Genomic DNA, 19,964 nt, shown 5'->3' with positions numbered 1-19,964 from the left:
TCAAACAATGAAATTACTGACTTACATTATATAATGTTGCCTTTTTGTGACACCCTTTAGATCACAAGTGAACAACACTTTGAATCATAGTCTTTGAGCTATTGTGATATTACCTCTTTGTGATAGCCCTTAGATCGTGAGAGATCAACTCTTGAACTATAATCTAAGGGTTATTAACAAGATAACTTTATCACCATTGGATCTATGATTAGTTAACGTTGAATCATTAGATCTGTAATTGTTATATTAAGATTTTGAAAAAAAAAAAAACAAAAAAACTAGATAAGGAATTGATTAACACACAGGAGGAATAAAACACACAAAGTTTTGAAGTCGAAGTGATTTTATATATGAATAATGATTGAATAGAATAATATGATAAATGAAAAATAGGGTCTTATTGTTTATAAAATGGGTTGGTTGATTTTCAAAAGACAACCATACATAATAAATATATAATTTTTAATTTCCAAAAATATCCCTTTCACAATCACAATCACAATCAAAATCCCTAACTCAAAACTCTACTCAACCCAACCCAAGTTAAACTCTGCCCATAGTCAATAATTAACCAAGGTTAGCCAATCATGACAACTATAAATCAAGGAGATAGTATCCATCTCCGAACCCTATTATACTTTCACCACTCGGTTTTATAAAAAAGACCCAAAGGGAAAAGGGGCTTAAAAAATGAAGTGGAGGAGTTTATAGGGCAAAGAAAGAGAAAAAGCCAAAGTCTAAGGAGGTCTTCACGGAAGGTCTCATTCAACTCCAAGCCCCACTCTTAACACACCCAATTTTCTACCCGTCTGGTACGTTTTCTTTTTTTCATTTCTTTTTTCATTTTTTCTTTTACTTCAACAATGACAAAAACGATAAACCCAAAACAAAATCAATAATGCAATAATACAACTCTATTTGATATTGAACACCAGGGTCTGTATCTGTTCAAAACTTGAAATATAACCCTCTCTTTTCCCTTTCACACGTTATATTGTGTCTGTAATTACAAAAGAGTGCGCGGGACCTTAAAACGTTTACTGGGTTTTCTTCAAAACCCTAGATTGATTTTTTTCCCGCCAAGACAAACATGACCCAGATGATAATCGTCACTTGTTCGTAAAATGAATCATCTAAAAGACGATTTTCTTTTTAATTCTGTTGGTAATGAAGATGAGAACGACTGTGATGTCCTTTTTATTTTTTAGGTTTTTGATTTTTGTTTGTTTGTTTTGCTAATATGATGCGAAGATTACAAACAAACATAATTTGTTTTTAGGGTTTTGATCTCGAAATCGAAAATCCATGGCAGGGTGGTCGATGGTAGCAAATGGGTCTGTTGTAGATTGCGGCCAAAGAACCTCAAAACAAAAGAATCTCGAGGCAAAAGGACTCGGGATCGATTTTGAACCGTCTTCTGAGGAATCTAAACTCAAATGCAAAAAGCTTCGATTATGTTTTGACCAATTTCTTCGCTTTTTTCTTAAGCAGATCTATGCCCAAGATAGCCTTCGGCCTCTCCCTCCAATGCTTAAAGATGGACAACCTATTGATTTGTTAAAACTCTTTTTGGTTGTGAGAGAGAAAGGTGGATATGATAAAGTTTCGACGTATGGATTGTGGGATTTAGTAGCTAAAGAATCTGGCTTGGGTTTGAGTGCTTCAGTATCTATTAAATTGGTTTATGCTAAGTATTTGGATGCTTTAGAGAGATGGTTAGATAGAGTTGCTGATGATAGAAGAGACTCCAAGAGTAATTCAGTTGATACTGGCTCAAGTTTGAGTGGGTATTTGATGAAGTTAGGAGCAGAGTTTGAAGGTTTTTTATCGGGTTCAAAGAAAACGGATGAGGTGTATCCACATTTGAAAGAATTGGATTTTGAAAATGATGTGAATGTCTGTAGAAATGATCTTAGTATGGTGGTGGAGTCTAAGGGACTTGAAAAATGTATTAATGATGAGGGAACTATGCACATTGGTCCAGTAAAGAGATATGTGGATGCTGTTGAAGTCGTGAAATTTTGTGATGATGGTGAGCTAAAGAGCACAGTTTTCGATTTAGAAGGGGACAAGAATAGCTTTGATTTTGGGGATTCAAGTCTGGATGATGCTGACATAACAAAATGTGCACTGAATTTATCGGATTCAGGAGAACAGTGTAATGATGAGGAGGCGAAGAGTGTGGTGGTGGGGGAATCAGATGGGGGCAAGAACTGTGCTGATAGTGATAAAGATGGTATTGTGATGCTAGATTCGAAATTTGTCGAGGAAAAGGAAGAGAGTTCTAGTTGTCATGAGAAAAAGGAAGAGAGGTCTAGTCGTAAAAGGAAACATGGGTCTACGTGGAAAATGCTGAGTTGGATTACTGGGATTGCCATGAATCCATGCAATTCTGTGGTTGGTTCATTACCTGATAAGTCGAAATGGAAGTCTTATGGAAATGGGGAGTTATGGAAGCAAGTTTTATCTTATCGAGAGGCAGTTTTCTTTAAAAGACATGTTGATTCAAGCGTTGAACAATCTCCTGGTCAGGTATTTGTCTGCTACAAATTTTTGTCAGTGTCAGTTGTAAAGTCAATTGAAAAACACTCTTATCTTTATATAGTGGCTATAGGCTGTGCCTTTCAAGTGCCTTGTTAAGTCATTTCTTTGTTTGGGTTTGTGGTTTTTTTTTAAGGTTGATATGCTATGCTTTATCTTTTTCATGTTTATTTCATAGTTATATCTTTTTGGCATGAGGTTTAAGTTTCTCCTAACACCTTCTTGTTCATATCCTTCAATTGGTGTTTCAATAACTGATGTGCTACTTTGTGACAATAGCATTGCATACGGTTAACTTGTTGATTGCTATGCATTTTGGGAATGCCTAATTTATTGTATATACCTTAGGATTTAATATTATACTGTCAGAATATGGTTTGATTGTGGCTGTTACGGGTTCTTTCTTGTTTACTTTATACAGTCAAGCTTCCTTCCCGTTTGGCACAATTAAGGTATGTTCGTTTATGCACCCAATTCTCTTTTTTTCATTTTTGGTCCTAAAATGTGAAACACTTAGTCGTTTATGTTTTACCATTTTATTTTCAGGAAACAAAGAAACATAAAAAAGGTCATCAATTTTTTTTTTTTTTTTTTTTTTTTTGAAAAAAAGCAAATTCTTTTTTTCTCTCCTAAACAAAATTTACATGAACCTTCCCCGTTTGGCACAATTAAGGGTATGTTCGTTTATGCACCCAATCTCTTGTTTCATTTTTTGGTCCTTCAAATGTGAAACACTTAGTCGTTTATGTTTTCCATTTATTTTCAGGAAACAAAGAAAACTAAAAAAGGTCGTCATTTTTTTTTTTTTTTTTTTTTTTTTTTTTGACAGAGCAAACTCTTTTTTTCTCTCCTAAACAAAATTTACATGAAACTTAAATCTAGATTGCTCTCTACACATGATTTTTTCACTCGATTTACACCATATTCTATTCCATCTCTTTGATCCAATTAAGATCCATTTTGATTATGTTTTGTTGCCAAACATGATTTCAAATTATATTCTTGTAATTTTTAAAATCATTTTCAGACAAACATGTTGAACACATTTTCATTTTCACATTTTCAAAATACTGTTATCAAACAAACATGCTAAACACCATTATTATTATTATTATTTTTTTTTTTTGTGGATCAAACCTTTTTAATATTTCAAAAAACACTATGAATTTCTAAAAGAGCACATCCTAATGGATTTTATTAATAAAGAGGTTGTCTTGATCTATTATAGTTGCTTTCCATATCCCACTGGAGCCCTTAAGTTCATGATAATTTGAACTTTCACTGATAATGTCAATTTTTAAGTTATTGTTTAGTAGGAAATCACATCAACAGGTGTTCCTGTAATTCTCTTTTCATTGTCCTCTCTTTTTTTTTGTTGTTGGGAGCAGTAGGATAGAGGAGGTGAGTGTTTGGTGCTTGTGGTAATGAATTTTGTGTTGGAATTGCTTGCAGCTGCCAACTGAATTTTTGTGAACATAAATGAGATTTGGGTTTCTCCACTATGTATATGCTGACTTGTGTTTAGGTTTATGTTTAACAGACGTATTATAGAACTTTATCTCCATTTATTTACAATTATGAGTTGAATAAGTTTTCCATTTTTTAGAAAAATCAGAAGATGCACCCTTGCTTGTATGATGATCATGCTGCATCCAGTTACAATCTCAGAGAAAGGTTAAACTGCAGCCAGAAGCACCTTTTAGGAAAAACATCTCAAGCACAGGCTTGTTCACAGTCACTCTCCACAGGTGGCCAGAATGGCTCAAGCAAGGGAGGGATGGAAAATCGTGCTGACAAAGAATTGCTTCAATGCACTGATTCCTCAACTAGACTTTCAGTGTTTGACTATGACGTTGAGAAACCAATTCCTATAGGACCAGGTTTTCAAGCTGAAGTTCCAGAATGGACTGGTGTGCCTTCTGAAAGTGACGTTAAGTGGTTAGGGACTCGGGTTTGGCCACTGGAAAAGGTAGAACATAGATTTTTAATTGAAAGGGATCGTATCGGAAAGGGAAGACAAGATTCGTGTGGTTGTCAGTTCCCAGCATCTATTGAATGTGTTAGATTTCATATTGCTGAGAAAAGGTACAGACTGAAACTTGAACTGTCTTCAGCTTTTCACAAATGGAAAATTGATAAGATGGGTGAAGAAGTTATGCTTTCTTGGACTGAGCAAGAACAGAAAAAGTTCAAGAATATAGTGAGATTAAATCCTCCATCTCTTGATAAGTGTTTCTGGGACCAGATATTCAAGTTTTTTCCAGCCAAAAGCAGGGAAGAACTCGTGAGCTACTACTTTAATGTCTTCCTTCTGCAGCGCAGAGCACTCCAAAATAGGTCCAACTCGGAAGAAGTCGACAGTGATGATGATTATGAATCAGAATTAGTAACTAACAGTTTTGTGCATGAAACAATGAAGTCGGCAAGCTCCATCTTTCATTCCCCCAACAAGAAGCATAAAAGATCCAGATAGTACTTGAAAGATGAGGGGATGGAAGCTTGTAAAGTCTGTCAATTTTTGTGTTTTGTTTTGTGGTCATTTTGGATAGTTGTTTTGGTATTCCACTGGAAGAAAGTGATTTAAAATTTGCCAGTTAAGGGGTAATTTTGAAGACAGTTATTGAAAGCTACGGTGGTGGTGGGGGCAGCCAACTGTAAAGCTCAAGCAACTTGATGGGTGTTGAAATGGCTTTTGGTTAGTAGGCTCAGTTTTGAGATATATACATTCACTGTATTTTCCCAACCTAAAAATATGTTGTACTCTTGTCCTTTATTAATTTTCCAAATGGTCTTCACAGCGGGGCTGAATTAATATAGTGAGGAGCCAATAGGCTGGAGAGGAGATGGATGGAACCATCAGTACTTCTAGATTTCAAATTGTAGCAATGCCTTTTCTACGGGAAAGAAATCCCTTGAGTACTAGTTTTAAAAATGGTGACGTGTCATTATTCAATAGCATTAGTAGATAACACACTTTAATCTTTGTAAATAAACACTACAACTCGTGCGTTACAGGAGGTTTCTTCATTTATTTATAAGGAAAATGCCCTTTGCTCTTTAGGGTGCTTTCAGAAATCATGGGGTTATATTTTTTTCTTAATTGAAGGCGTCTATAAATGTATAACGACAAAATGGGCTGCACAAAGTTGGTAGAGAAAGAGACCCTTCATCTCTATTAACAATTTTAGATGATTAAATTATATATTATTTAAAATTAAATCTTTTCTTTCTTGAATAATTTTTAAAACTGTTTTTTGTACACTAACAAGCAGTCTTTGGGTGGCATCAATCATCTCTTCTGACCACAATTTGAATAAATATCTGCCTAAAATCTATATGTAACAAATAGCCATATTAAACATAAAAATACCACCAAATATACTTGGAACATGCCCATTAAATATTCTGTTTGTGATTTGGAAAAGAAGTCTTACGCAGACACGAAATACGGTTGAATTTACATAATATAAGCCGCACACGTCTTTGCTAAGTTAATTTGTTCAAAATCCTCACCCGCCCATTGATTGTTAAAAAGACCTGGTAATTATTGTAATATTTAATCGCCGACATAAAATTTAATCACTAGATTGGATTGGAAAGAATCTTTGAAATTGTAAGGAGGACAATAATGGATGATGCTGATTAATTAAATTATTCAGGGGCCTTATGGAAATATTTATTATTACAATGTACTAATATTACTACAGTATATCAGTCAACAAGAATCTTGTAGGGATTAACATGATAATAATGTATTATTGAGGGTCGTAATTGAATTTTTATTCCACTGTTAATTGTTGTATTAGTTACATCTCCACATTTATGTCAGAACTATTTTTGCTTATCCCAGTCGCACAAGCTTCTAGCTAACTTGTGTGACCTCTTCATTTCTCTATAATTCTCTTTGAAACCCAAGAAGGAAAACCGGAAAAAGGGAAATCATGTCTTCACCAAGCAAACGACGGGAGATGGACTTGATGAAACTGTTAATAATCATCTATTAGTTTTTTTTTTTTTTTTTTTTTTGGTTGTTGTTGAAGGTTCGTCTTTTTGATTTTGCTAGCTTTTCCTCTGTTTTTTTTATTTTAATTTTGATAGGATGATGAGTGATTACAAGGTAGAGATGATCAATGATGGCATGCAAGAGTTCTATGTACATTTTCATGGACCTAATGAGAGTAAATTTTCTATACCCATGTCTTTGTTTTATGATTTCTTTCATTTTTGGCTGTTTTATAAGAAATCTTGAGCTTTGTGTGGAAGTTGCTTTTGTGGTATATGCTTATTTTCTAGATTTACAACAAAGTTGACCTTCTATCTCTCCCGGACTTGTAGCTTCAGAGATGCTTTTTTTAGTTAATTGATTCATTATTTTATGTAATTAATAGAATCTTAGTACTTGTATAGATTTTACTTATAAATAGCAAAGTATTGAGTTTGTTCTTAATATCCATGTTTTATCCTGCGGACTTCAACCACTTGTGCCCTGTAAATTTTTTAAGAAATTGGATACTCCTACTCGGGTGCTTTTTCGAGCCGCTGATTTGATGTAAACTCATTATTTGAATTGGTTTCAATAAGTTTCATACTTATTTACGGTATTTTTGGTTCTGAGCAACATGAATTTTTTCTTCTCTAATCTATTGAAGCTTAATTGTTTAATTCTTGGTTTAGTACTCAACTTTTCCAGTGAATTGGTTACTTTTTTAATGAAAAAAAGGAAAATGGGCAGGTCCTTATCATGGAGGCATATGGAGGATAAAAGTGGAGCTACCGGATGCTTATCCATATAAATCTCCCTCTATAGGCTTTGTTAATAAGATCTACCATCCAAATATTGATGAGTTGTGAGTTACTAAATACTTCAATTTCAAATCTGTAATTTTCTATTTTGGTAGTACATTACATTTATCTGGTTAATGAGAACTATGTGTAAGTTTTGGTTATCTTGGTGCATATTAATTTCAGGTCTGGCTCTGTTTGTTTAGATGTTATTAATCAGACTTGGAGCCCCATGTTTGGTAATAATCGATACAATTTCAGTTTGATTCAAAGTTGCTTACCAGCCGTAGCGATTTCTTATGCTATTAGACCATTATATTTCAGATCTGGTTAATGTGTTTGAAGTATTTCTGCCACAACTTCTTCTGTATCCCAACCCTTCAGACCCATTGAATGGAGAAGCTGCAGCGCTGATGATGCGAGATCGACCTGCTTATGAACAAAGAGTTAAAGGTAGTGATTTTCTCAAGTTTTAGGGTTCTGAATATGCATTCTTTGCGATTTCAATAAGACTGCACCAATATACTACTGTAGTTATCCTTCGATGTATGCTACATCTGTTTCTTATAAGGTTTTTTACTTGATTTGTTATAAATTTGAAGTATGATTGTGCGTTCCTTGCTATCCATTTTCTGCAATAAATTTGATATGCAGGTGGTTGTGACATCTGCTAATGGTCTACACGACTAGATGGCATTTTTTTTTGTTAAAGAAATTAATTTAACGTCTATATATCAGTCATGGAACCACTGCAGTGTGCAGTTTTCTCCATACAGGACCGTTCTTAGTGATATTGATATTTATTTATGTTATGAAGATGTAGTTTATGAATGTCTTACTAATATTTAGCTTTTGCTTTGCAATTGTGCCAAAAAAAATGTTGCTGTTTCGTCTAGAGTTCTGTGAGAAATATGCCCGGCTAGAAGATATAGAAGCCACCCCAGAAGAGAACTCGAGTGATGAGGAGATGAGTGAAGACGAATATAATTCAAGCGATGAGGCTGTGGCAGGCCAAGGTGACCCCTAGTAGTTCATCATGTCCATAATGATTGTTTTGTACATTCTTCTTTTTAACTTTGTTAGATCAATCTCAACTTGCTTGTAAAAATAAAATATTCAATCCCAGCTGAATGCAGTAGGGAAAGTTCTTTAGCCCGGCCTGTACTAGTTGTGTGCCAATAGACTCAATAGTCAATACTATAATTTGTAAATACTCGAACAAATTCTCTCTTTTTTATTAGCTATGTTCTGTGAATGCATAAACTGAAGTTGCAATATTTTATTTGCGCATTTGTTAGAGGATGCAAATACACGACATGTGGTAGTTCGGTTTCGCTCTGAGGCAAAATCATAACACTATTTCAGATCAGTTACACTATGAAAAGCAATTAAAGCAGATCCCACAAAAATCAAAGAGAGATTTGCCTGCCCGTTTTCTTCCACCGAGTAACATCGACGTCAAAACGACAGACATCTTAAGGTACACACTTTACAAAGATTTGTGGTATCATGAGGCGGTTATGAAAAGCTACTGATTTTCAATAATGGAGGAACAGGTATACAATGGCGAACCAAATATCTAAACTATATTAACAGTAAGGACTAACTGAACTTGAGGCCTGCGAGGACCGGTTATACACTGCGCTTTCAACTCAATAACAACAATTTTTTAATTTCTTTCATTAAAATGATACACTACCCCTTGAGTAAAATCATAATTGACTTGGCCTCCTTTTACCGGTATCTGTCCTCAATCTCTTCACAGGATTAGCCCAACCAACATTGCCACCACTACCATTTGGCGGTTGACCAGCCTGATTGGCCCACCCTTGTTGGGTAGATTGTTGATTCTGCCGTATATTATCCTTGGGAATTGAACCTGGACCTTTCATGTTACGACCCAAGCTTGGGGGTGAGACGGGGCCAGCCGGACCAGTCCTTGGCTTCACGACTGACTTTTCCCGGTCTTTCCTTTTCTTCTTGCAGATAACCAGCTCTCCGGGATGTGGAGAATCATCGTGCTTGAATTGCTCCCGGCTACTGCCAATTCCACTTCCAAGCCTTGAATCCTTCTGAGGCACGTGCACTCTAATCCTAGTGTTGTCTTCACTGACAGGAATAGAGCCTCGTTGTAGTGGCTTCTGGGAAGGGCTAGGACCAGGTTCCATCTCATTTATCATCTTGTGTCTCTTGCTCTGGCCAGCAGCTACCTGTCTTGGGGCTGGAGCAGAGATAGAGGTAGATGCGGGACCAGAGAAAGTAAGTGCATTTCTGGCTTCTCGTAAATCTGTATCCGGAAATGCAATCTTCAATATATCAAAAAATAGATCGTGTACTTTCCTTGCTTCAGATCTAACCTGCACAGCATAATAATATGTTCAGATGCAATAAGGCTGAAAATACTTTAGCTAGAGATAGCAAATGGAGAACTACGAGAATTTATTGCAGGTCAGTGGGAGATCCGTGAAATCACAAGAAGAATAATTTTTAAATTTTACTGGGAAACAAGGACAAGCAAATGGTGGCGTGACTTGGAAGCAACTTTGTTGAGTTAAAAAAAAAAAAATTGAATTTTAATGGCCACAGATATTGAGGTGTGATTCTAATTTAGACGCTCAAGATGAGGATTGAGGAACCATACCTCATGTGAGAAGCCATAAAATTGCATTGCACCCTTTAACATAAGCTGCACATCAGACACCAGCTCCATCACCCCATTATACTCTACTCTGTCAACCCGCTGATCAATCTTCCGTAAATCCAAAAGATTATTTCCACCTCCACTCATGTAACCAGAATTTTCAATCCTTTTCCACAAATCTGTTAGCAGAGGTACAATTTGATGTCCTTCCTTATCAATTCTCCTTTGGAGCTTACTAATTACATTTTTGCACTGCAGACATGAGATTTCAGGTCATTTCACAAAATAAACAGCATGATCAGTAATAGGCAAGTAAGGAAAAGAAGGAAAGCAGCGGAAAAAGGGTCAAAAGTCAACAGATTAAGGGAAATTATTTTTAATCCCCTTCCACCAACTTGGAATTATTGCATAGAAAAGACATAAGAGCCAATGGTAAAAGGATGCTATATGTCACACAGCAATCAACAATATCAATCAAAGTATGTTACATGTCACACAGCAATCAACATATCAAGCAACACATTCAACAGGGAACAGCTGAGTGAATTAAAAAGGCCAAGTATGGCTAAAGATGTAAGGTAGGAACAACAATCATGCAGATCACAAAAAAAAATATCAACAATATAGAAACAGAGAAGCAAGTCTGTAGGAAAAAGAAATAGACACTAAGACCCAGAGGAGCAAATTATAGACAATACCTACCACTTAATGAACCAGATAATAGCAAAAATACAGTACATACCCTTCTCTGGATAACATCAGACATCTTAGTGCCAAAATTTGAAGACCCACCGGCGTTCATAACTTTACCATCCCAACTTTCTCTGCCGTGATCAGCAGCATCTTCTGCAGGACCAGATAGAGAATTCAATCGGCCAGATTTCGGTGAAGCACGCAACTTTGGGGCATTAGCTATTTTCCTTGAAGGTAGGTTCCGCCTACTTTTTGAAGATGACTCACTTTGATCATGCTTGGAAGAATTGAGCTCACCATGTGTTTTCATTTCAGTATCAGTCCTTAACTGTGCTTGATATTTATGGTCCATCTGGAATGGCAAGAGAGAAGGTGCCTCATTGCAAGGCTTCTCTTCCTGCCTTTCAACAGTGTGACGAGGCCGAACTCGAATACTACGCTTTCGTTTTATCTTGGGTTGCAAGACCTGCTGTTCATCTTCACCTTCATCACGATCATGAGTCCAACTTCCAGATTGCTGGTGGTCCATGTGAGAATCTCCAGATATTGCAATCTCCCCTTCCTCGAGTTCATCTGGCTGGCAATATTAATGGTACAGAAATAAAAAGATAGGACAAATGTGCTAATCCAATAACAAAGCATCAACGTAAGTATTACACATACCATCCTTTTTGAAAGAGAGCCTGGCCGAGCTTCTAATGCAGACAGAGACCCAAACTTCTGAGAAGAAACTGGAGATACAATCTGTGTCAATCTCCGACTGTCAGAAGATGATCCGGAGGAACCAGCTTCCTCAAGTATAAGGTTGTTCCTTGTGTTCTCTGAAGGCCGGAGATATTCATACCCACCTTCGCAAACTGGACCATCTTCTTCTGATTGATCTTTATTGATTGGTGGCGCCCCAGCAGCACCACTGTCTTCATCATCTTCAAACTCTCCAATTTCTCCCTCTTCTTCATGCACAGAATATCTATTCCTCTCATCAGAACTTGCTTCAGAGTATTCTCCATTTTCATCATCCACTTCCTTGTAGTTTGGATATTTTTTTCCCTTGGGCCCTCTTTTTCTCTCAGTTCCAATTTCACTAGGTTCCACAACACCGATATTGCTACCAAATAAAATATTCTTCGACGGTTTTTTTGATAAACTAGCAATAGCAGCATTCACTTCTTTAGTACTGGTTCGAAGCCACTTTGGTACCTGGTCATACCTGGTCATCTCCTCTATCCAATCCAGCTCTTCATCCATTTGATCAAACAGTTCTACTTCATCTTCACTCCTTGCAATCATTTGATTTACCTCCTGCAGTGATGGAACATCATGAACAGTTTCTTGATACCTCTCCTCATCATGCAATAATGTCTCCAAAGTCATGCGTCTCTCTTCATGGGTTGTTCTCTGGTCAAAACGCCCAGCATTGATGACTTCATCAGCCATGTCAATCTTATACTGCTGGATGTTATTCCTTATGAGGCTTTCAATAGATCCCATATATCGATCCTTACCTGCAAAGTCATCTTCTAAATCAACCATACCACCGCTTCTGAATTCATCCTCTTTCTGATGACTGGGAATTTTGTCAACAACTGCTTCCATATAAATGACCTTAACTTCTCTTGTCTGTCCAATGCGGTGGGCTCTAGCAACTGCTTGTTCCTCGTTTTTAGGGTTTGGATCAGGATCATATATGATGACAGTATCAGCAGATTGAAGATTAAGACCTCGTCCAGCAGCACGAATACTCAGCAAGAATATAAAGCAGTCAGAATCATGGCTATTAAAGTCCACGATAGCTGATTCACGGTCTTCTAAACTAGTAGTTCCATCAATTCGTCTGTACAAAAGTTGCCTCCACTGCAAATATTCCTCCAGGATATCAAGGAGTTTTGTCATGGTACTAAAGAGCAGTACTCGATGCCCGGTTCTTTGAAGTTTTATAAGGATCCTATCAAGGACCCACAGCTTCCCACATGATTTCACAAGAAAATCTTTGGATAAGTCATTATAATATGGGTAATTAAGAAGAGGATGATTGCAAGTTTTCCGAAGCTCCATACATCTATTATTTAGAGTTTTATACACCTTAGCCTGGTATAGTGGATTTTTTTGCACCCTGAGCTTCTCGTCTTCAGGATCAACTCGAAGAGTACCAGTTGATTTAATCCAATCATAAATAGAACTCTGAATAGCAGACATTTTACATCTTAAAACTATGGAGACCTGCGGTCCAGAAATAGTATCGGGAATCAGAAAAATATAAAAGGAAATGACTAACTGCAATTGCTATAATAGCATACCTTGGGTGGAAGTGAACCTTCCACATCCTCAACACGACGTCTGAGCATAAAAGGCTCCAAAATTTGATGAAGTCGATGGATGATAATGACCTTCTTCTCAGTCTCAAGCCAGTCATCCTCTGCATTGTGGGTAGGACCTTCCTTTTGAAATGGTTGTGAGAACCAATCATGAAATGCTTTCCGGTTATCAAACACTTCAGGAAGAAGTAGATTTAAAAGTGACCAAAGTTCCTTCAAATCATTCTGCAAAATAAAAACACTTCATGCTCAGTTAAACAAATTGAGTACATTAAAAGATATAATCAGTCAGTCAGTTCCTTAAGAGCCAATCAAAAATTAACATTGAGGAATTTTAAACAATTCAACCATAATTTTTCTTTTTGTTACAATTTTAAAAAAGTCACTTCAACGCCATTTATATCTTCCCCAGAATTATTGACTATAAATAATCACCAGAGCAGACAACTATGGAACCTTTTTGCATATACATACTCAAAGAAAGCCTATTGTTGGATATCATGTCAATTCACAGAACACAGCAGGTAATTGAAAATGAAGCCACAAGAAAGCCTTTTTATTTTTTTAAAGGTGAATAATAGCAAAATTCGTAACTAGGGAGATCACACATTCATTACTAGAACATATCTCTTTCCCTTTACATACCTGTAAAGGTGTCCCTGTAAGAAGTAAGCGCCTCTGGCAGCGGTATCTATCAAGATCTCGGGCCAAAACTGATTCTCTGTCTTTCATTCGCTGTGCTTCATCAATTATGATATACTTCCAATCAATTTTTGAAAGTTTTGCGCGATCATACATGATGAACTCATAAGTTGTCACAAGTACATTAAATTTCAGGGCACAGACCTCCTACAAAAAAGTAGCACAAAATAAACATCAACTAAACAGAATCTCCAATAACAATATGTACGCAAATATATGCCACTTACCTGAGAAAATAATTTTGACCGTTGATCCTTTCCACCAACATAGTAAATGCATGACACTGATGGCAGCCAAGTATGTAGCTCACTCTGCCACGGGAACACGGTTAGCCACTTTGGAAAAAAGAATTAGAAATGGTCATAGCCATAATGCAATGAAAAGAAACCAACCTTCCAGTTTACCAAAACAGCATTAGGGACAATTATTAGATGTGGGCCATAGTTCCCTTTAAATTCCATCAAATAAGCAATCAATGCCATAACCTGCACAGAAAATAAAATATCAGAAAAGGTACTTGTATCAACACATTATGTTTTACTCTCCTTGCATCAGACGGGGAGAATTTCTAATGTTATCCAAGTACCGTATCAGTCAGACTAAGTAACTACATTCGGAAAGATGCTAACATATATGAACAAACAGATGAAGACATATGAAACTGCTATGTCCCCCAATATTACAAATATAAGATATTTCCTGTTATCTCCTCTTTTAAGAAAGGATTTCTACCACTGATCCTAACAAAAAATCACCTGCACAGTCTTTCCAAGACCCATCTCATCCGCCAATATTCCATTCAATTTGTTGTTATACAAAGAAAGCATCCACTGCAACCCAACCTGCCAAATAAAACATAAAAAAGGCTTAAAATAATAATATGAAACAAAAGATAGTTAAACAGAGGGCAAACACAGAGAAATAAAAAAAATATTAAACAGCAACCTACAAGCTGATAATCTCGTAAGGTTCCAGCTCGTAACATTGAGGGTTGCCTTGCAACCCTTTCACTCACAGCATGTGCAAGACTATAATACCTGGGGAAAACCATCAAGATAAACATAAGGAACGACAAAATAAGAAAACTACTATGCATGGTACAAGTATTAAAGATAAAGCTGACTTTAGAGTTAAAATGAAAAATAAAATATATTAAACAATATGAAAACACAACTAATATAAAACTATAAACTGTTATTGCATATAATAGACATATTCTAAATCCATGGCTAGCACAAAACTTCCATCTCATGGAGCTGACAATTCTTCTGGCAATGCATTTTAACTCCATCCTGAATCTATCATATATGAAAAAACTTTTTGAAGCAAGTAATTCAACAGAGGACTTACTTGTTAACAGATGAACTATCCCTGGGTGCATTCATTTCCATAAATCGATTTCTGATCATCACTTCCTCACCAGCACAAGCTGCTGCTGCCCTAACTTCTTCTTCTGAAAGACCCTTTTGTGAGCAAATAAAAAAGGAATGAGTTAGTAATATAAGAAAAAATCAAATAAGGGGTAAAATAAATTCCATAGATTCATCATTCATGGCATGGGTGCTATGAGGGTTTGGGAGGCTAAAACTTAACAACTAAAAGGGTGTGGAAGAGACAGAGAGAGAATGAAATGTGATTAAAACATGCCTGCAATCTTGCAGCAGCTGCAGCAGCATTTGCTGCCTCTTCCACTTCCTGCTGATTCTTGGCAGCAGTTATTTTACTTCCCAGTTTGTAAAGATACTCTTCTGTCTGAGTCAAGAATGAAGAGAGAACAGCATATCTCTCCGCAGCTTCACCTGGGATACTAGTCTGCTGCTCCAGCAACATCTCCCTATACCTTTCGACATCATTATTCTTCAAGGCTTCCATCCTTTTGTTCCGGTCATCATCCTTTCTTTTAGAGAACTCCCTCAACATTCTCTCATGGTACTTTGCAACTCCCCGGTTACGGGCAGTCCGTGCATCACGGATGGCCCAGTGAGTCTCAAGAAGTTTCTTACGCCACTGAGAGATCGATTTTAATTGCTTCTCTCTCATGGCTTTCTGAGAGGTTTGCACTTGTCTCATCAGCTCAATGCGTTGACGCTCACACAGCCGGACAAATTTACGGTATGGTCTATCAGGCATTGTCATTATCTCCTGCTGCTGTTGGTCGACTTCATCCCTTAAGCGTGCCTGTAGGTCTAAGAGTCGAAGCTTTTTTTCTTCAATCTGCAATCGCAGAACAAGATCGGGCCTAATCCTTTTCCTCTCTAAGTTTACTGCAAGTATACCACTGATCTTCTTCAAATTCTCTGATCTTTTCTTATGCAGGACTTCCACTCCTTCGTCAAAAAGAAGATCTTTGACATCGTAAGCCAATGTTAGATTATTATTACTGTTAACCATTGTAGTCGACCCAACTGAATCATGTTTCCTTGTGAAAAAGGGAAAATCAAAAAGCGGACCATGATACTTTCTGGCAGAGCCAACATCTTTTGGCTGAGAGGCAGTGGTCGCTTGTGCAGGCTTCTTAATTTGCATTGCATCAGACACTGCTGCCTGTGGCACAACAGACTTTCCTCTATCTGCAGTAAATTCACTTCTTACAGGAGCTTTCTGAAGACTACGATCGACTTCCTGGTCCGACTTAACAGGGTTTTGCTGCTCTTCTTTCCCAGTAGCTACCACTGGTGCAGGTTCCTTGATCACAGTAGGCATACCTTGCACGTGAACTGCTGACATAATTGTTTTATCATCTCCTGCATAAGATTCCTCTTTCATGTAATTTTGTCCATTTATTGATGGAGCAGACTGTGAATCCTTTCCGTTAGGCTCTACATGTCTCAATTGATCGTCTACCATCTTTCCAGAAGATCTTTCCTGATTATTTACTGGTGCAGGAAGAAACTGTTGCTGCTGCTGCAACTCAAGGGTTGGTGGAACAATGGCCCGAAGAAGCTCTTGGGGAAGGTTACCTTCTCCTTTCTGTCAAACAAGCAGACAATTAAAATAGTCCATTCAGCACTTGCTAAGAAGCAAAAATTTGCACTGGTGCTTAGAACACACACAAACACAAGCACACAGAGGAGATAGAGAAAACGAGATTTTTGCACACCTTCAACCGCCGAAATGCCAGAATTTGAGCCTTAAGAACATGAAGTTGGTGTTTCGTGAACCCAAACCGCTGCTGTGGTGTATGGGGAGCCAGGCCACCCTGTGATGAGACATTAACTGAACCTCCATCACCGGAAGGAATTGCAGATTGTGGAGAAGAACGATTTAACTGCCTGAGGTACTGCATTTGAGAAGTTTCTGGGACACCTGAACTTTTTACAGGCAAAGACTGATCCACACCCTGGCTCATGTTTGCAGTCGACTGTGGAGGATGCATAGGAGGCATTCCATTTCCAATGGCAATCGGCTGTCTGGGAGGCACTTGGTTTTCTCTGCTATGAACAGCAAACTGTTGTAGTGAATGACTGTTAGCAGCACCAGCTTTGGAAGTTGAACCAAGAGGGCTTGGGGACACTGTCTGCCTTGCCTTTGCTGATCCAGATTGTCCAGATACATCACTCACTGAATTAGAATGGGGAGAGCTCTCACTAGCAACAGGTGACGAAGTAGCCTGTGGCTTTGAAACAGGGACAGGTGATGATGGTGAACCCATATTGCTTTCATTTGCTTTCTGTTGAGCAGCTATTCTAGACTGCATCAGAGGAATGAGCTGCGCCATCAAGTTGGCATTTGCAGGTTGTGACAGATCAATATTTCGCTCAAGTGCCCATGCCTGCAACTGAGCAGCCATCGCATACTGGTTGTTAGCCACATTTTGGACATTTTGCTGAGCCTGTGCTGCCTGTATAGGCCTTATCATATTGGCGGTCATTAATTGCCCACCAATACTGTTCTGACTTTGAGGTTTTGGCTCATTCCTCTGGTCAGAAGCTGGTTGCTGACCTTGGTCCATCTGCTTTTCAACACGGCCAAACTGTTCCGATGAATTTTTGGAGGATGACGCCTGAGCCTGATTGGCTGACTGCATGGAAATCAGTTCCTGCATTTTCAAATTTCCCATCCGCGGATCTTGATCCTTCCCGTATGCAGGACCCAGCATACCCATTTTAGCTTGCTGCTGAGATTGCACAACTGAAGCAGACTTTTGATGGGCCTGGAAAGCATACTGGAGATAAGCCTGATGAACAGGATTTAGAACCTGTTGCTCAATACCTTGACTTCTATTCTGGCCCTCCTGGGATGAATTATGCTGTTGGGCAAAATCAAACAGTTTCCTGGACTGTTGAGACAGTTGCATGGACCCTGGAGATGAAGCAAAGTTCCCCCCTCCCGCTCCCATTACTCCTGGGAGACCACCAACTTGATATGCTAAAATGGCATCATTTCCTTCTGATTTTCGAAGTAATTGTTGTTGGAATGACTGCAAAAACAGTTAGAAAAGTAGAACTCAAAACACATATTTCATATTAGACCCAGATACATTAATGATTGAACAATAAAATTCAACAATGACAAAAAAATATCACCAGCCACACAATGCAGACGAAGAATGAGAACTACAATTATGACAGATATCCACAAGAAAGAATAGAAACAAAAAAAATAAAAATGTTCCAAGTTTGAAGACAATGTAACTATCAAATTCAGATGTATATACATCACACCACATACATTCAATATTTAGGAGAGCTAAAAAAGCATAAAGACATTTCGTGAGAAGTATATAAAAAAATTTCATGGATATCTGAATTTACATAATGATAAGAACCCAAGAAATAAATAATAACAAAAACAATAGTCCAAAACAACAAATGACATGTAGATAGAGATCCACCAAATAAAACAAGGAATAGAAATCAAAACAACATATATAAGGTATAACAACAAGTCCAAAAGATTGTTGCTAGAACATGTAAAGATTGTTGCTAGAACATGTAGAACTGAAATTTATACAATCAGCATTCTTTTATGATCATTGCAATCAATCCCGACACTGAACTCACTGCACTAAGTTTCAACCCTAAACTAATATTTTGATTATTCCATATCTGAATCCATAAACTAATGTTATTTGTGTTCAGAAATACAACTTCTTATAATGGACGAAAACTCCAGCTGGTTGTAACTATGCTCCATATGAGTGTTATTAAGCATAGCACAAGCCCGACTTCCGTTCAGCAGCTCGAAAGTTTAATGCTACACAGTTCACTGTTGGCCTTCCAAAAAACCCAAAAATTTAAAATCCGAAATCAACTGATATAGAACATGTTCTACACTAATCACACCAGAATCATTAATTACAAAAGTTAATTCCAACCCATTTGCCAAAACCCTTTCAATTATGTAACAAAACCCTACCCATTTCCATAAACACTCTCAATTACAAAACCCAAGCGCCAATTTGGCCAAATTCCTTACCTGTCTCTGCTGTTGGTGCTGCTGTTGTTGCTGTTGGTGCTGCTGCTGTTGCACCGAATCAAACCCCAGGTGGGGAGTCGAAACAGCTGAAGATGACGAAGACGGCGACGCCGCAGACGATGTCGATGCTGCCCGGCCCGTCGGGTTCCGGCTGGGCCCACCACCTCCACCCCCTCCGGATTGCATGCAAATTTACAATTTTCACCCCAATTTACAAGAAAAAATAAAATTCAAAAAAAAAAAACCCCACCAAAAATTTCCAACAAAAGATCCCTCCAAATTTTAAAATAACGAAGCACTATTTTTTACCCTACGATCCCAACGTTCAAAAAAAAAAAACGACCCCACTTTTGTTTTGCCCCATTTTCTCTAAAATTGCGATATTTTCGGATGGATCTTTGTAAGGTTGTAACTTTCAAGGAAGATGAGAGTGAACCGAACTCGGAGGAACCCGTGATTCGACTCACTACTTTCTCTATTGGGGGTTTCACGCGATTCGCAAACAAATTTTTTTCAGTCAAACCCTAAGATTTTCTTTAATAAATTTTTTTTTTTTTCCTTATTGGTTTTTTTATGTTAATTTTCTTCTCAGTTTGGTAACAAGTACTCAATGGCTTTATGCACCAACAGGTGGGACCCACTGTATTCGTTAAATTACCAAAAGGGTAGGCCTATTACTTGACCTTTGATTTTGTTATAATTACGGGAGAGTCCCTACTTTCCGAACAAGTAATCTGCTTGTTATTCTAAATAAACAGTGCCAAAAAGTTGGCTTGATTAAACAAATGTTATAAACATAAAAATTTAACCCAATTGTCACCAGAGTTAGAGAGGTCATCCTCCTTATGTGATGTCACAAAAATAAAAATTCT

General features: G+C 37.5%; 3 protein-coding genes across 7 annotated transcripts; 2 read left to right on the top strand and 1 right to left on the bottom strand.

Annotated features, from left to right (window-relative positions):
• Window positions 1–652: 652 nt before the first annotated feature.
• Window positions 653–5,547, top strand: LOC116134257 (AT-rich interactive domain-containing protein 1). Of its 4 annotated transcripts, none has more exons than XM_031419932.1 (3): window positions 653–812; window positions 1,492–2,532; window positions 4,148–5,547. In XM_031419932.1, the coding sequence occupies exons 2-3, from the start codon at window positions 1,528–1,530 to the stop codon at window positions 5,012–5,014; spliced, it is 1,872 nt and encodes a 623-aa protein (XP_031275792.1). In that variant the 5' UTR covers window positions 653–812; window positions 1,492–1,527; the 3' UTR covers window positions 5,015–5,547. The 4 variants fall into 4 exon arrangements, with proteins under 4 accessions (XP_031275792.1, XP_031275791.1, XP_031275790.1 ...); XM_031419931.1 differs by having other exon boundaries at window positions 1,313–2,532; XM_031419930.1 differs by having other exon boundaries at window positions 1,280–2,532.
• Window positions 5,548–6,357: 810 nt separating this feature from the next.
• Window positions 6,358–8,600, top strand: LOC116134243 (ubiquitin-conjugating enzyme E2-23 kDa). Of its 2 annotated transcripts, none has more exons than XM_031419914.1 (6): window positions 6,358–6,526; window positions 6,640–6,719; window positions 7,262–7,388; window positions 7,510–7,562; window positions 7,648–7,776; window positions 8,220–8,600. In XM_031419914.1, the coding sequence occupies exons 1-6, from the start codon at window positions 6,483–6,485 to the stop codon at window positions 8,348–8,350; spliced, it is 564 nt and encodes a 187-aa protein (XP_031275774.1). In that variant the 5' UTR covers window positions 6,358–6,482; the 3' UTR covers window positions 8,351–8,600. The 2 variants fall into 2 exon arrangements, with proteins under 2 accessions (XP_031275774.1, XP_031275775.1); XM_031419915.1 differs by having other exon boundaries at window positions 6,359–6,526; window positions 7,274–7,388.
• Window positions 8,585–19,671, bottom strand: LOC116134242 (ATP-dependent helicase BRM). Its single transcript, XM_031419913.1, has 14 exons — window positions 19,093–19,671; window positions 16,775–18,094; window positions 15,322–16,644; window positions 15,025–15,137; window positions 14,624–14,711; window positions 14,430–14,516; window positions 14,067–14,159; window positions 13,902–13,985; window positions 13,618–13,821; window positions 12,955–13,197; window positions 11,321–12,877; window positions 10,707–11,234; window positions 9,965–10,216; window positions 8,585–9,680 (listed from the first exon to the last, which is right to left on the bottom strand). Exons 1-14 carry the CDS (start codon window positions 19,276–19,278, stop codon window positions 9,036–9,038), a joined length of 6,723 nt encoding a protein of 2,240 aa, XP_031275773.1. The 5' UTR covers window positions 19,279–19,671; the 3' UTR covers window positions 8,585–9,035.
• Between the last annotated feature and the right edge of the window lie 293 nt (window positions 19,672–19,964).

This window comes from Pistacia vera, unplaced genomic scaffold (assembly GCF_008641045.1).
Source record: "Pistacia vera cultivar Batoury unplaced genomic scaffold, PisVer_v2 Contig284, whole genome shotgun sequence".
Classification (NCBI taxonomy): Eukaryota; Viridiplantae; Streptophyta; class Magnoliopsida; order Sapindales; family Anacardiaceae; genus Pistacia; species Pistacia vera.
The sequence above is the reverse complement of the archived record's forward strand: the minus strand, read 5'-3'. Positions and strand labels throughout refer to the sequence as shown.